Source organism: Myodes glareolus, chromosome 6 (assembly GCF_982192425.1).
Source record: "Myodes glareolus chromosome 6, mMyoGla1.1, whole genome shotgun sequence".
In the NCBI taxonomy this organism is placed as follows: domain Eukaryota; kingdom Metazoa; phylum Chordata; class Mammalia; order Rodentia; family Cricetidae; genus Myodes; species Myodes glareolus.
This window is the reverse complement of record NC_142031.1, coordinates 75,097,804-75,115,666: the sequence shown is the minus strand read 5'-3', so window position 1 is coordinate 75,115,666 and position 17,863 is coordinate 75,097,804. Positions and strand designations below refer to the sequence as shown.

Genomic DNA, 17,863 nt, shown 5'->3' with positions numbered 1-17,863 from the left:
CACAAATGACTGCTTTGGATCTATACAGAGAGAACAGCCACTTCTTTAATCAGAGGAAACCTAATACACACTAGGCCTTAAGCAATAACATAGGGATGGGAACCTAATGTGTGTGAATTAAGGAAATCAATGTGCTATTTGGCCATTATGAATTATAGAATTGAATGACTGTCTCATATTGTCTTCTTTCTTAGATGTTTATGTACATAATTTAAATATTTAGAAGACCTTTGGGTATTTAATATATCATTTAATACACAATTTGAAAAGTTCTGAAGTAGCTACATACTCAGTAAAATGAAGTTTCTCTACAATGTCTAATATCAAACTCTTAGAGACTGCACTGAATGCTAATGAGTGATTTTTTTCTTCACAAGAATGTTAAATGATGGTCATTTCCAGATTATTTTCTAAATTTCTAATAATAAGAAGCATTATTTTTAAAGTACAGTTGAGTTGGGGGACAGAGTAAACATTACTATTCATATAGAAAAGAAAGACAAAATCTTAATGAGAGATGAATGATGAAAACATGGTTGCTTGAATTTTCCAACTTTTAGTGTGCATCTGCACCACTGGGCTCCTCTAAAGAGACACCATAAGGCTTATGTAGCAAAGGTCCCCAAGCATTCTTGGATAGAAATTAGCCACCTGCGCTCTGGACATCTACTGTACAGCAAATGTCTACACTGCACAGGCCAAGCAGAACTAGTATCTCAGGATTAAATATGTGATGTCTGACTACAGTCAGCATCCCAGGTTTGAATTGTACCTCTGTCTCATTCCCCTCCTCTCCCTGCTCTTTACTTTGAGATCCACAGGCACGCACAGAGAATACAGTTTACCCTCATTACCAACTAGAAAGTATAAACCTTTGGCCTGAAATGAGAAAAAGAAGGCAGAAAACCACATTGCCTACGTCTGCATACATGCCTAAGAGACACTCCCTTTAAGCCTGTGGGCGTCATTTTCTTTCAGACTCACACACCTACCTAGAACCTTTATTGCTACTGACTTGTTTTCCTGGTAGTGGAAGGTAATTTGCATGTTACCAAAGGAGAAAGGCAAACACCAGCCCAGATGCAAACTCTGATCGATAATGGTGACCTGCCTGCAAGATGCACTGGTGCACTAGTGTGGCACAAATTTGGGGGGACTAACAATCCAGTATCTGATTGGTTTTAAGGCTCACAACAGAAGACATAGCCAACACTGCTTGGCTCACCAAGGGCCTGAAACTAGATAAGCGAGGGACTTGGAAGAAAACTAAATAATACTGTTCTGCTAAATGCATGTAGCAGCAAACAATCCCTAATGCCAATCTGCTGTACTGAGATCATTGTCTCGCTCAGCCAACATCAGGGATGCGTCCTTCTTTAGTATACAAAAACAGAGACACACAGCTGGACAAGGAGCAGAGACTAAGAGATCTTGGAATGTAAATGGGATATCTCATTCATTTCTCTCCCCTTGTAGGTCAGAGAACCCTGTGAAAGATGAGACAAAAAAATTGTAAGCACCATAGGGATGGAGAACGCCAAGCAAACAGCGAACAAAGCCTTCTAAACACATCAGGACTGAAGCACATATAAGCTCACGGAGTCTGTGGTAGGATGCACAGAGCTTGCATGGATCTGCACCAGATGAGGTCCCAGCCCTGAGAGTGGAAATGGACACAAGCCCACATCCCTAACTCAGAAACTGTCTTTAATTGATAACCACTCACAAATTAAAAATTAGCTTTCTCCAATGGAGTCTACCTGGGTTTTGTAGTGTCTCACTATAGAAACCAGGCCCCAAGCCTAGTAGGGCCAGAACAAACTCAATGGTATCTTAGTGGCCTTCTTGTCTCATAATGCTCTATTTAGGCAACTATTTTTCCTTCTTACTGTTATGTTAGATGCCTATTTTGTTTTGTTTTGTTTTTAGTTTTTTCTGTTTTCTAATGAGAGCAAAGAAGGATGTCGAGTTTGCAATTGTTAATCATCTGGCTGTACACAGGTGCAAATTGATACTCTTCAAGGCTGCAGAGAGGGGTCGCTGAGACCAAGAAGTAACAGCTCTTATTTGGAGCTAGAAATCGAGGTTACAGCATTTAGTAACTTTTGGTGTTTCGGCTTGCCTTCTTGTCTAGATGTTGAGAATCCTGGGTTCCTGGTAGTAACCAGGAACTCTTGAGACACTTGACCTGAAGACTTGACCATACTCTACCCCTTCATTTGCGCTTACATTCATCCTGTCTCTTCTTCCATGATGTCCTTACAGAGAGTGGCAGCGCTGTCTCACTCACGGCTAAATATGTAACAACCACTTATTCTCAGCACTTTGGCAAGTTAGGAATCTCCTTAGCTATCACTGCCCACTGCAATGGGAAGCTTTTCTGAACAAAGCTGGCACCCACCCTAATCTATGAACATAAGCTAGTTATTTAGAAGGCAACCCGACAAACCTATCATGCCCATTTTGCAAACCAGCAGCAATGGCTTCTAGAGTATGGCCCGTGACCTCTTAGCTATGGGATTTTGACCAGGTTTCTAGCACCAGACATGAAGTCTCTCCTTTGGACCAGCCTTGCTTTCAACTAGAAAGCGGTTTATTTTCCTTTAAGGTTTGTCACCATTGCCCAGTGGGCACATCGTGCTTGACTGGTTACCAGTGTAGTGTGCAGGGACCACAGCTGAGTAAGACTGTTGATGACAGCTATCCTATGTAGCACTTTCTGGCAATATGGGGACAAATCCCAAAGGAGGAAAATTCCAGTTCAGTTCCAGTTTGACCCCTCCATGTCCTACAACCCCAATATGTGGTAACCTCAGCAATGGAGTCTTCCTACGTAGTTCTGCTGGGCAACCAACACCAGGGTCAATGTCTATAATATTTGTAGAACCTCAGAAACTTCATTCCATACGTGTATCAGTAGTATACTTGATTCTTGATTTTTGATTCTGCTTGCTTTATTATTTTCCTCTTAAGTACTATCAGCATAGTATATATCCAATAATTAAAATCTCATACTATATTTCTTATCTATTCCACCCTTGAGTTCTTCCTTAAAATTATTCTTTTAAGCTTGGCACATTCGCAACACACACCCATTAATATGTTTATTTATAGCTCAAACAATGCCATAATTCAAATAACATAATTCAAATAACATAATTCAAATGTTAAGGACAGCTGCACTGCAAGACCAAAGTGCCCTGATATACTGACAGTAGCATAAGAGAGACCCTATGACATTATTATTAAAATAACAAGTTATGCCTAAATATTAAACTTATATGGCTTCTCTTCTTCCTTTTCTACCTAGGAGCCTCCAAAATTCTTGGTATCTCACAAAAATTCTTAAGCCCCCTGTTTAACTTTTATGACCCATGGTTATAGTCCTATCTAAGGCAGCTCTACAGCCACCCTATAATTTCACTTATTGAAAAGGGGGAAAGATATGGGGTGGAGTCCTTCAGAGGCCCTTTGAACAAGATAATCCCCAAAGCCTATAAATAATCACTGTTAAGACGCCTAATTATCACTGCCCTTTGAGAAGCCCACAACCATGCTCTCGAGGATATTCTGTTCTTTCCCTGAGAGCTCTCTTTCTATTACCACCCATGCTTAAGTCCACGTTAAGCCTTATTTTTAATAAACGCCAAATCTGCTTCATATTGATTTGTCCTGAAATTCCTTTTCATGGTCAAGTGAAGAAGCAGCTTTAACTGAGTGGAGGTCTGTAAAGGCTAACGAAGCTCCCGCAGGTGCTGGCAGCTGTTCTCGGTTGTATCTCCCGCTGGACCACTACCAACGACAGACAGGTTGAATTTGCTACAGTCAACTGCATTTGCTAATTCCCCTTAGGCGTTTGGTTATGATCATGATATATGCACAGATGAGAGTGCTTGTCAGCTTTACATCCTCCAGACTGTTAGAGTCTAACAGATGCCTTGGTAATTAACAGAAAAAGATAAAAAGCCGTTTGGGCTCATTTTGAAGCTTCCAGCCCATGAAGAATTGCCTCCCCTTGACCTTGGAGCAAGGCAATCCATTATGGTGGGAATATATTGCAGAACAAATCTATTTACTTCATGCCAAGAAATAAACTACAGAGAAAGAAGAGGCTGAACTCTCACTATTGCTTCTAAGTCATGCTCTCAGCGGTCTAAGACCTCCCCCTCGCTCTCTCCTCGGAAAGGTTCTAATATCTCCCAACAATGACAACCTGATGAAGCCTTTAACACACGACCAGAGTTTGGGGGGATATTTGAAGTTTAAATCATAGCAAATACGTAGCAATGTTTACGTGACTATGCTCTTTGATGCTTTCTGTTTTTAGATACTTGAGTTTTTTAAATGGCCGATGCTTACCCAAAACTTCCTAACTCATTAGCAGATTATAACGCCTAGCTCTAAACTGGCATGAAAGCTAGAGAATGAAAAAAAACAAACAACCACTCTGCTTCTTTAATTATGACAATAAGAAATGATAATTCTTAAAAAAAAAGCAAGCTGTAATTTGTCCCCTTTGAACCTCAGGGTCAAGTTCACAGTGATCATGAAATAATGAGGAGGTGGATCAAATCTAATTATCACATACACAAGTGGGGCTTCCCAAGATGGGTACAATTCCATAAAGTCATCAGGATGAAGCTTCCGTGACTAGAGATAGCTTGAGAAAGGAAAAGAGATCACAGAATACACATAGAGGTGCAGACACAGATGCCTGCACGCAGAACTCACACATATACAAACATCCCTTGGCCCTTGGAATGTCCTACTCTACTTCATCTGAAGAATTTATGAGGAAGAGCGCCATTTCCAAATGTAGGTACTTGGATATCCAGGATGGCGAGTTAAATAAAGCACTTTTTTGCTATGAAACACCACTTGGTCACAGGCATTTAATTATAGCAATGAACAGTGGAAAGGTGTACCAGCGTAAAGTTCCATAAAGACCACACTTATTTTGAAGACGTTTTTTTATCCCTTGTTAGGGTTTAAATGTGAAAAATTCTCCAGAGACTCGTGTTTCTGGTCATGTGGTCTGAAGTTGCTGACACTATTCTAGGAGATTGTGGGAGCTTTGGAATTTGGGCCTAACTGGTCGACAAAACCTCCTAGAGTATGCCTAGAAAGCTGAAGTCCAGCCTCCAGATTCTCTACTTCATCACATGCATAGATGTGAACCAGCTACTCTGTATATTCTAACCCTAGACCAATCACCATCCTCCCCTGATGTGATAGACTGAAACTGTGGACCCAACCAAGCCTTTTGGCCCTTAATTTGCTGATTTGTCACATTTAATCTGAACGTTAACTGATATACCTACTTAATTTTGGTCATCTAAATGGCAATCATCGACAAGTGAAACAGACAGATATGCTATGTAAGGGTAGTTTTGCACCAATCCCTAACATAAGGATGTGAACAGTAGACACTAAGAGTAAAAGACCTAATCACTACAGTAAGCACCCTGAGGTACAGTGTTGAAGCAGAAGTCAATGCAGCCACATTGACTTGTCAAGAGAAAGCACCTAGGAAATTTAACAAAACAAAATAAATCAAAATAGTAGAAATTGGTGGTAACAAGCAATCAACTTTAATAAGTGGTCCTTTATTCTTTCTAGAGAAGGGCAAAAGTTGCATTGATAGCTGCACCTAGAGATGGAGAATTCCTTCTGCTGAGCTTCACAGAGCTGTTGCTCTGAGTTCTGCTTCAGTTTCCATGACAGCTACCTGCTTCTCGCCTTGTCTTCAAAAGACGCTAGTCTCCTTCATGGCTGCCCCCAAATAAGCCATCCTAAACACCAATTACTTGAAGTAAATTGAGTCTTTGTTCCTCACAACTAAATGATGCCTGTACAAAATACAGGAAAAGTAGGAGCAATTTCATATGCCATCACAGGAAAGAGCAGGGATCCCACAAAAGCTTCAAATATGACTATAATGGAAAATACTCATTAATCCCTTTGAACACAGAATCTATGCTAATCTGTTTAGTGGACTGATTAAACAGACCTGCTTCTGACTTTATGGGATTTATACACTGAGGGTGGGATGCAAACCAGAGAAGCAAATGTTCACAGGGTCATAAAATTACCCAGATGTATTATTTCCTCAATACTAAAAATGTAAAATTAGTTTGAATTTTGAATGTGCTCACCATTTCAACCAGATTTTTGGAGCATCCTGCAAACTTATTACAGTTATACTTATATTTATATTACTTATACTGTAATATAAATTTAACTGGAGTGTTATTTTACTTCATTAAATACTTTTATTTAAACAGTGGCCATTGCTAATTTCCGCGGCTTTGTTATTTTACCATTAAGAAAGTCTCAGACACTACTCAGGTTTCTTATTCAGAACCTACTGGGGAAGTCACTGCTTGAATCAGGATCATATTGATACTCCCACACCAGAGGAGAAAATGTGAGTTGTCAGCTGAAACCTTGCCAGTAGGCCATGAGCCTCATGGTAAAATATAAAATAATGGTAATGGGTTAGTTCTTGATGTAAGAGCTAGCTAGCAATATGCTTAAGTGATTAGCCAAGCAATGATTTAATTAATACAGTTTTTGAGTGGTTATTTTGGTCCTGGGCAGCTGGTAATGAACAAGCAGCCTCCTACTACATATCTCCATAGAAAGAACTCTGGGCTCTTCTGATTGAGGAAGTCACCTGCATCAGAGATGTCGTGCCTCTTGTTTAGGACATTTAATATAATGAGAGCCTAATAGGTTATTAGTTGAATGTAGTTTCATGAGTGATACCAGAGAGACCAGATTAAGCACCCCTCATCTGGAATTTAAAATGGTTGAAAGATGTTTAAGAAAATGCTCAGCTTCCTTAGCCATCAGAGAAATGCAAATCAAAACAACTCTGAGAGTCCATCTTACACCTGTTAGATCTAAAACACTGATGACAACCCATGCTGGAGAGGTTGTAGGGTAAGGGGGATACTCTTCCATTGCTGGTGAAAGTGCAAACTGGTACAGCCCCTTTGGATATCCGTATGGCAATTTCTCAGAAAATTAAGAAACAGCCTTCTTCAAGACCCAGAAATAACACTTTGGGGTATATACCCAAAGGATGCTCAATCATATCACAAGGACTTATGCATAACTATGTTCATAGAAGCATTGTTTGTTATAGCCAGAACATGGAAACAACATAAATGCCCCTCAACCAAAGAAAGGATAAGGAAAATGTAGTACATTTACACAATGGAGTACTACACAGCAGAAAAAAATAACAATATCTTGAAATTTCCAGGCAAATGGATGGATCTAGAAAACATAATATTGAGTGAAGTAACCCAGACCCAGAAAGACAAATATTATACTGACTCATGTGTGGCTTTTAGATATAAAGCAAGGAAAAACTAACCTACAATTCACAGTCTCAGAGAACCTAGACAACAATAAGGACCCTAAGAGAGATATACATGGGTCTAATCTACATGGGAAGTAGAAAAAAACAAGATCTTCTGAGTAAATTGGGAGCATGGGGACCATGGAAGAGGGTAGAAAGGGAGGGGAGAGGAAGGAAGGGGAGTAGAGAAAAATATATAACTCAATGAAAACAATTAAAAAACAAAATATAAGACCTGAGAAAAGAATAAATTATTTAAGAAATGGTAAAAGAAGGAAAGAAAGAGAACTTATTTCTGAGGTTCATCCATTTTATAGAATATAACAATAATTTGTTCTTTTATACAACTGAATATATTCCAAATATAATAATATTAAATGGATATATAATATTTTCCTTACCTATTTCTCAGTTGTTGGATATTCTTTTTTCCAACTTTTAGGCTATTGTGAATAAAACTACATTTGTGTATAGATTAAAAGTTTTAAAAATTCAAAGAAAAAAGAACCCCTCATCTGAGCCAAGATGAAAGTTCTGCCCTGCAGAATGGGAGCAATGGTTTCTTTAATCACCCTACCTTTGAGGGGCTTATTCCACAGAACATATACTTGATAAAATAGAACATTTAGCATCTCTATCTCTCACCTGTGGAGTGAGGATAATGTACCTAGTACATGGTAAGCTCTCTGTGCATAGCTGGCTATTCTTGTCACTCTTATTCCCTCGGCTCTAAAGTGCACAGTATTGCCCGTGACTGTCCAGATTGAGAAAATCCATGCGTTGTGGGAAAAAGAAGTCAACACCAAGGGGCCAACATCATTATGTCACAGTGCCCCTGGACCTGGTGGTCAAAGTGAGAAGACCTTACTCTCCTTTCCAGGCCATGAATCAGACAGCAAGAGCAATCACAGAGAAACGGCTGTGTGTGTGTGTGTGTGTGTGTGTGTGTGTGTGTGTGTGTGTGTGTGCTCATAACGAAAGGAGATTTAGTGTGTGTTCTGGGGGTAGTGTTGTCACAGTGACCTGTTGAATTAACAGGCAGGGTAACAAGTCAACAGGATCACTTTGTGCTGATCTGCTGTGTCTACATTATCCCTACAGTCTGGGGTGACTTGGAAAGTCATGTGAGCCTTAATTACCAAAGTGGCGTCAACCCCAGGAAAGCCTTCACAGCCAGCTCCAGTACCCTTCCCTAGGGATCTGCTGCTGCCTCTGCAGTAAATGAAAGCACCACTGTGCTCCACTTTCTCAGTGCAAACAACAAGTCTAGATTCTGATATTTTCAGAATAGAAGTAATGATGGTTAGGAACCTAATCAATAAATTAGCATAAGTTATCTGTAAATTGATATGAATAAAGCAATTGTTTTGTACAAATACATAATGAATATATTTAAGATATTACCAACAGCATGACAGTTCTTAAATTTCTTGTTGTCTTATTGTATTATTTATTTTTATGTGTATGGGTGTTTCGCCTGTATGTTTTTCTGGGCAATACAATCGTGTGGTACCCAGGAAAGTCAGAAATGGGTACTGAATCCCATAGAACTGGAGCTACTGAAGTTAGCTACTGTATGGGTGCTGGCAATTGACCCTGGTTCTTCTGGAAATCAGTGATCTTTCTTCAGTCCCTTTGTCTGGGTTCTGAGACAGGGTCTCACATATCTCAGGTTAACCTTGAACTCACTGTATTGCTGAGAACAACTTTAGACTTCTGGTCCTCCTGTGTTATCTTCCGAGAGCTTGGCTGATGGTTGCATACCACTGTATCTGGTTTATGTGGTGCTGTCGCTCAAACCCAGAGTCTTACCCATGCTGGGCAAACATTCTACCAACTGAGCTATATCCTCTCGTCCAGTTTTTAAAACCATCCATTTTGGATAAAAATTTATTCTACACACAAATATACCAATCACTTAAAAAATAAGACTGAATTTATAACAATTGGTTTCATTTGTTACAGTAAATACCCAGTCCTTGCAGTGTATGCCAACCTTTATTGTCACTTCAGTTCTTCCAAGCGCATGTTTCCAAAGGGTACGGATGAAGAAACAATATTTTAAAAATTTAATTTTCCTCAATGTCAAATACTGCTTTGCCAACCTATATCATTAGCATACTCAAAGAGCATTTCGATTTCACAAGGAATGTTTATTAAATATTGGTCTCTTTTCATGCATATGCTAAAGATTTTTCATTTATTTACTTGTTCAGACAATGTCTCACCCGATAATTGGGATGGTCTCAAACTTGCCTCAATCTTGCTGCCTTGGTTTCCCAAGTACTTGAATTGGAAGTGTGAGCCACCATACCTGACTTTGAAAGAGATGTGTAGGTGAAAAATACAAATAATCCTTCGACTTATTTTTTGTTTTTAATTATGTGTGGTGATATTTTGTTTGTGATTTAACCAATAAAACTTGCCTGAAGATCAGAGTTCAGAGCTAGCCACCAGTTAGTCAGAGAGACCGGGTAGGGGTGGCACACACCTTTAATTCCAGCACTGGGAAGGCAGAGGCAGAGGGATCTCTGTGAGTTCAAGGCCACCCTGTGCTACAGGAGATTGAATCAGTCTAAAGTAGAAACGGAGTCAAGCAGTGGTGGCTCACACCTTTAATCCCAGTGCTAGGGAGGTGGAGACGGCAAGTGATATGACAGGGCGGAGAGGGGAATATAAGGTGGGAAGAGACAGGAGCTCAGTAGTCGGTCTGAGGAATTGGAGAGACAGTATACCCTGCTCAGTCTGAGGATTTGGTAGGGGTAAGAACTAGGGGCTGGTTGCTCTGTTTCTCTGATCTTTCAGCTTTCATCCCCTAATATCTGACTCCCAAGTTTTTTTTATTATTAAGACCAATTAGAGTTGTACTACAATTGTGTGTATGCGTGTGTGTTTGCACACGTGTGTGTGTGTCACATATGTGTGGGTACTCAGAGGCCAGAAGACGATGTTAGATACCCTGAAGATAGAATTATAGGTGATTGTGAGCTGCCTGACATGGCTGCTTAGAACCCAATTCCTGCCCTCTGTAAAAACAAATGGAACCTAATAACAGAACATCTCTCCAGCTCTGAGATATAACTATTACAGACATGTTAAAAATCAAGCTGAAAATCCTAAGAATTGAATAGCTATTAATATTTTTTTTGCTAAAATTCAGCAAGTTGTACAACTTACATCTTTGTCATATAACTCTGCAGTTTCATCTAACACTGCAGGAGGCAGCACCAGGCATATGATAATTATGACTCTCTTCTGCTTTGTCCTCTAATAAGGATGATTTAACCCTGACATTTATTGTAGAATCTAGTTGATACGGCAACAGAACTGTGAGCTGAAGCTGTGTGATTCCAGAGTACACACATGTCTCCAGCACCACGCTGTCTTTTTCTTCCTCCCAGGAGAGGCATAGACACACAATCTTTTCAGATTTCCAGTACACAAATGACTTACAGTCTTGGTGATAAGAGCAGAAATGTCTTAGAAACTCAGTCACAGGAAGAATGAACAATTCCTGCTTTGATTTTAGTTTTGAGAAATCACATAAATCAGGAAGCCTGTACCTGTGCACTTCAGAGCTAATTATTGGGGACCGGCAGTCTGCAGATGTGAGCACTGCTCCTGCTGCATCTTTCTTGCCCCCATGGGCTGAAAGGGAACTGGACAGAGAAGGTGCCTAACTCCATCCACTGACCTACCATGTTGCCTGAGCAGAGTAGGCAATCAAGAAAACCGTCGACCACAGAGGACATAAACATAAAAGGAGTGGCAGAGAGAGATGTCCATCCTAGACCAGGAGAGCATGACAGGGGTTCATCTTGATCTCAAAAAGTCTACTTTCAGACTTAGGCTATAAAAAAGAACATAAAAAAAATCAGTGACAGGGTAATCACAATTGAGGAGCTTAGAGCCGGATCATTTGCATTCAGCCCCACAATTGCATGAGACCAATTGTATGAAACACATTGGACTGCTCCACACATCTTCCTCCTCCAGAAAAATTTCTTATCCAGCAGTCAAGCATTCCCCAGCATCTTGGTGGTTAATGGTGTCACACATGTCTCCACCATACCTGGCTTTTCATTTCTTTGGCTCTTTGTTTTGTGGGCCTAATATGTAACAGTTGATTTCTATGGTGTAAATATTCCCAATAGAGATAATTTTAGTCCCACAACAAGACATTCTGACATAATTCCTGGGTAGAACTCTTGGGTACCACATGCTTCAGAGGTCAGAGCAAGCTGCGTCTGAATTGAGAGTTACTCTTTGGACTTGGTCTGTCAGAGGCAGTTTCTAGGAGCACTTTAGAGACTTTCTATGCAAGCAGGTCTGAGAATAACTGCTAACAGGGATGCTTACTAACTTCCAAGGGCACGTGCCTCACCCGAGGATCTTGGTAGAATACTTAATAACTGCTACGGTCTCTAGGAATGGGAATGTGCTCCTTAGTTCTCTGTCAGCTTGACACAAGGGAAAGCTATCTGGGAGGAAGAAAGCTTGATTAAGGGAATGCTTCCATCAGATTGTCTGCAGGCAGGTCTGTGAGGCACCTTCTTGATTAGACTGGCGTGACAGATCACCCATTGGGGCAGTGCCACCCCTGGGAAGAGTTCTTAGGCCTATAAGCAAGTAGAGAGCAAGCTTGCTAGTAAACAGACAGGATTCCTCTATGCCTTCTGCTTCATCCAGTTGCTTCCTTCAAACTCTTGCCTTGAGTTCTTACCCTGACTTCCCTTTATGGTGGATTGTGAAAGACAGGTAAGATAAATAAACCCTTTCTTTTCCAAGTTGCCCTTAGTTATGCTGTTTTATCCCAGCAATGGACAACAAGCTATGACAGGAGAGAAGTCATTCACAGACTACTGTCCCAAGAGTTTAGAAGAGAGTATTAGAAAACTCATCACTTAAAGTGTATGGGTTATGTATGACCAAAGTTATCCAGGTGCTTTACTTTACAAAATGCATTTTACTCCTTAGATTTGAGTTAGATGTCAATGTCATGAAAATCTATGCTCATGGCTTGAGGAAGGAGAGGGAAAGAGAAATGGAAATAGTAGCGATTACACTAGAAAGTGTGATAGCCTGCCCACAGCTCTGGAGGAGGCTATTTTGCCCTTCCAGGAGACAGCCACCACCCTACCACTGTCTGTATCACCTTATCCCTAGAGGCATTGAGAAGTATTTATATCCTAGGCTTTTACATAACTCATTTTCCTCCCCAGTTATGGTAGCCTTCTTTTCTTATTTCCTACAGTTCCCCACATATCAGCTGTGTATGCCTAAAGTGCCTTACACAGTGTTCTTAAAACATCAGACCCTTCTCTCCCCAGACTGTGGACTGACCATGTTCCTACAGCACAGTCCATCCTCCTCTGTAGAAAACAATCCAAATCATTCTTCAAGACCTGGTTCAACCAACAGCCAAGGAAAGCCTTCCCATCTCTCCCCTGGTCCAAAAGAAGACTGGATCTTCTTCTGGATAATAAAGACTGTCTTTGCTCACTTTGGGTATATTCTATTCTCTGAGGTTCCGCAATGATCTAGATAAGCTTTCATGTTCTTAAGGAAAAAATAGTATGCCATATAGCAGATTCTCAATCATTTTATCAAATGAACAAATTAAAACTAAGTTTTGACTCTTACTGTATTTAATTGTGTTTTGCTAATATACCAAAGGAATTTTTTCAATACTATGCTAACTTTTAATTTGCAAATTACTTCCTTCCATATCCTTGGTCAGTTCCTCTATAGGCCATTTCTTCTGCTCTCAAGTTTTGTTTTAGGTCACTCAATATGAGGAATATTATTTATTCCATAAATCTTGTCCTAGATAAATAAGGAGAGGAACTTCTAATTAAACACTTCTTAATAACTTGTACTTCAATGACATGGCCACTTAATGGTTTTGTTTCTGCTTTTTGAGACAGAGTTTCACCACGTCACACCAACCCTATACAATGTAAGAGCTATATATGACCTTCGGTTAGTATTTAGAAGCTAAAGTGATATATCCTCCACAGAGTAGGAAGAATAGGAAGCAGAAAGCTTAAGAGAACCCTCAGCTATGCCTACCTATGACCTCTTAGGGGAGATCTGTGACCTTCCTGAGCATCATCTCTCAATAAGACTTGGAGTAAAAGATCTGTCTCAGTCTACTTACTAACTTCTTCACACTTTAACATATTATTTAAAATCTGGGACCCAGACCTGCTCAGTTAGCCCATGTTAGAGGCAATCTGGCCCTTCCATAGTTAGCAAAGATCTGTGCTGCTTTGCTTGCCCTCACAATGACAACATAACTCCCCAGTAGAACAGATACATGTATGAGCAGTAAAAATAGTAGCTCTATAACTTCTCCTCAAAAAGCACATTCTATTTGATGACCCAAATTTCTCCCTTAATTTGATGAAATTAGCTATAGTGGGTAACTCTAAGATGCCCAAATGCAATTGCTTTAACAAAGAACACAAAAAGTTTCTAATCTATAATCAATTTACAAAGATCTATACCCTGGAATACTTTTCTTTTTTCAGATTTTTTTATTGTTTTTAATGAAGTATATATTTTTTTCCACTCTCCTCCCTTCTTCTCCCCTCCCCTTCTACTCTCTCCTGAGTAAATTGTGAGCAAGCTGCCCAATTTACTCAGGAGATCTTGTCTTTTTCTACTTCCCATGTAGATTAGATCCATGTATGTCCCTCTTAGGGCCCTCATTGTTGTCTAAGTTCTCTGGGATTGTGAATTGTATCTGGTTTTCTTTGTTTTGTGCCTAAAAGCCACTCATGAGTGAGTACCTATGATATTTGTCTCTCTGGGTCTGGGTTACCTCACTTAATTTTCCTGCATTCCATCCATTTTCCTGCAAAATTCAAGCTATCGTCATTTTTTTTCTGCTGTGTAGTACTCCATTGTGTAAATGTACCACATTTTCCTTATCCAGTCTTCATTCGAGGGGCATTTAGGTTGTTTTCATACCCTGGAATACTTTCAAGTCAATTCTATGTACCCATTTTTTGATGCTTTTTAGAAAATGCTTCTAAGGTGAAATGACAGCCAGAAATTTAGCATACTTATCACCAACCATAAATTCAATGCAAATGAAAAACAGCACTGCTGAAAGCATTTGCTAGTGATCCATCTCCTAGTGGATAAGGTGAGATAAAAACAGCCTCCCTGTGTTTAAAGAAATTAGTCTCGGGGAGGAAATGGCAGAATGAGAAGGCGATGATCCATTTCTCATGCATTTACAACCACTTTTTAAGAATTTTAACGCATCCACAGGATACAGTCGCCCATGTAAACAAGCAAGGTAGAATTAGAACTTCCTGTCTAAGAAGCCCTGGAAGCAGTGGGGAGAAGATTGCTGAAGGTCTTTGGAGGCCTGGGAACACAGTGTCCTCTTGTCTTTCCATCTCACCCACTGCTCCTCTCCCTCTGACTCCTGTCTTGGGGGTTTCTGGGTCTTTTCTACCTCTTATTCTAATGAAGGGCAGGTTCACCAGTCCTTTAGAAGTTGAAGGAACTTGTTTACTGTTACTTCTCCCTTTATAAGTCTGTGAATACAAGCACCAGAAAGAACCAATCCAAGACCTTTCTTTGCAGTGTATAGTTGTGGTGAAAGGTTTTAAGTCTGTATTAGCAAATACATGCAAAAACCTGTCTGGAAATCGCATAAGCAACTGGGAAGGAAGCCTGGAAGTTACGAGGAAAGAGAAAAAAAATACCTTTGGGGTTTTTATTATTAGTATTATTTGAGAGATTATTCTAAAATTTTAATGGTTTATTTTAAACAGTGTGCGTGTGTAACCTTGCAATATGGGGAGGAGCTGAAGTGAGTGAAGTCTCACCCCTGTCCTGGACTGTACTTAAATATCTTTGGAACAAGATGGAGATGCCACAAGTCACTAAATAAATAAATAAATAAATCAAAAAACCAAATGCTTCCTCAGCAAGTAAGCCCTGCAGGGAAGTTCCGGGAGTTCAGGGATTCTCTTGAGGAAGAAACAAAAGGCCATCAGAAAAGGGGGGAGGGCGGTGGCAGGGACCTCCTTACCCCCCAGCCAGGTGTCGGAGACGTTCTGCAGCATGGTGACCGGCATGCAGAAGAAGACGATGAGCAGGTCGCTGAGAGCCAGGGAGCAGATGAAGATGTTGGTGACGGTGCGCATGGCCTTGCTGCGGGTCACCACATAGACCACCAGGGCGTTTCCGAAGAGTGCCAGGGCAAAGATGATCAGGCCGGCGAGCAGGAGAGCCAGCCTGACACGGGCGGGCAGCTGCGGGGTGAGCACCAGTGGCCGTAGCCGATAGCGCGCGATAAACTGCGAGCGCGTCAGGTTGTGCAGCCGCAGCAACGCCGAGAGCTGCTCCGCGGTCAGGTTCCAAGGCATAGTGGGCTCCACAACCGCGACGATCGCTGGTGGGGACGCCCTTGGCCGGAGAGGCGTGGGAAAAAAGTGGCACCGCGGTGCGAGCCCCGCGAGAGAAGCTGGCGGTGACCAAGGTAAAGTCAGCGCTGCCAGTCAAACTGTTCGCAGTTCTAAGAAAGTTCCTAGCCAGGCGCTGAGGTTCTCAGAAACCTTACAGAGCCACGTGAGGCTAAGTATCTCTTGTCCCCCAGTTTTCTGGACCCTAGTGGAGTTGAACCCCGCCTCTCCACATACTCCCCATCTCCTAGTGGGCGGTCTCCTGCGCAAAGCACCTAGCATCAAGCATCTTTCCTTGTCAAGAATCACCTGCTGTTGAGGTTTTCAAAAGTCTCTTGGTTCTCTTGTGCAATCATAGATGGGACATGGCAAAACAGGGATAAATATTTTCTGCCTTGAAATAATAGATACAGAAGAGAGGTTGCAGTCATAAAAGGGTCTCATGCATACACTCAGTTTTCTCTGTTGTGTCTCAGTTATGTATAATATAGTACAAAGCAAGACATTTTGGGTTTATGGTAAAAACTCAGAAACATATTGTAAAACAGTTGGGTTGTCTCCAGCATTGGTCTATTACTGATGAAACTGCTACGAAAACAAAACAAAACAAAACAAAACAAAAACATAAACTAGTTTTTGGAGGAATCTAGTTTGTTCTTTTATTATGGGAAGCACCGAGAAGTTCGATGGGTCTGTCATGTTGTCCTGAGCTGTTTGCTGTTGTTGTTGTTTTGCTTTTTTTTTGGGGGGGGGTGTTGGTTTTGTTTGTTTTGTTTTGTTTTTTATCAGTTTAACTTAACACTAGGTAGAGTTATCAGAGGAGAGGTTGAGAAAATGCTTCCATCAGGTGGCCTACAGGCAAGTCTGGGGAGTATTGTCTTGATTAATGACACATGTGGGAGGACCCAGCTCTCTGTGGGCAGTGCCACCACAGGCAGATGATTCTGGATGGTAAATGAAAGCAAGCAGAGCGAGCCATGAGAGAGCAAGCCAGTAAGCCCTACTTCATGTCTTTGCATCAGTTCCTGCCTTGGGATTCCTGTCCTGGCTTCCCTCAGTGATGGAGTGAGATCTGAGAGCTGTGAGTTAAAATAAACCCCTCTTTCCCAACTGCTTCTGGTCATGGTGGTGATATATTTTGAGATGATTCTGTACCAGTGAAATCGGGGTCACCACTCAGAGTTCTTGGCCTCGTGAAAGGAATTTACAAAGAGTCTCTAAATGAGCCTCATTTACTCTTGTAGTTCAAAAGAGAAACTTTAATGCTATTGTAACACACACACACAATCACCCCTAAAATCAAATAAGTCATGACCTAAAACTGAAGAGGATGAAACTTATTTTTGCCATGAAAATCTAGAGATCTAGTTCTAAAGCTTTTCAGTAGAAAGGCTTGTTGTCTGGCCTGGCATTCTAGTCCCTCACACAAAGACTTCTGATGCTACACTCATGCAAAAGTTAAGCAATAGGAGCTCCCAGCGGGTATTGCTGATTAGAGAACCAAGGACTTTTCTGACCATGCTGCTTGTGGATCCCTGCGCTAACCTGCCTGTCTGGCTCCCATGTCCTGCTCTCATCCTTCTCCACTCTGAGCTTCACTGCCATTGAAAGAAATGGAGTGTTGATTTATCTGGCTTTCCAAAGCTGAGTGGGGTAGCTGGGTGTTGAAGCTGAGGTCCACTGCAGTGGGACTCTATAGAGGACCCCAAAGCACATCGGTAGCTGTATCCATTACGTTATTTATTCATTACTTACACCAGTATGCTAGTGTCAGTGTACTAGTTCAAACCAAGCGTAAAAACCTTAGCTTTAACTTTCTCCAAACGTAACTGTCTTAAGTATTTCTTCCACAGTCATTTAGAATGATCTGTTGCAGAAATTAGATCTTCACATGTTAAAAAATTCAAGACCTTTAAGAGAAAATGAAAAAACTTATTGACTTTATCCCAACTCTTATAATTTCTACTGTTCCTTCTTGTTATGCCAGGATTTCCTACTGGATAATTCATTTCCTTTTAAACAATACAGACATGTGTGCATACCCACACATAATGTACACATGCACACA

General features: G+C 40.9%; 1 protein-coding gene across 1 annotated transcript in view; it reads right to left on the bottom strand.

The window, feature by feature from the left end:
• Window positions 1-15,976, bottom strand: part of LOC125388228 (pyroglutamylated RF-amide peptide receptor) — a 43,650-nt gene extending 27,674 nt beyond the window's left edge. Inside the window, exon 1 of the mRNA XM_048416214.3 lies at window positions 15,423-15,976. Within this exon, the coding sequence (XP_048272171.3) occupies window positions 15,423-15,759 (337 nt within the window). The 5' untranslated portion in view covers window positions 15,760-15,976. The remainder of the gene's footprint in view (window positions 1-15,422) is intronic.
• Window positions 15,977-17,863: the final 1,887 nt, after the last annotated feature.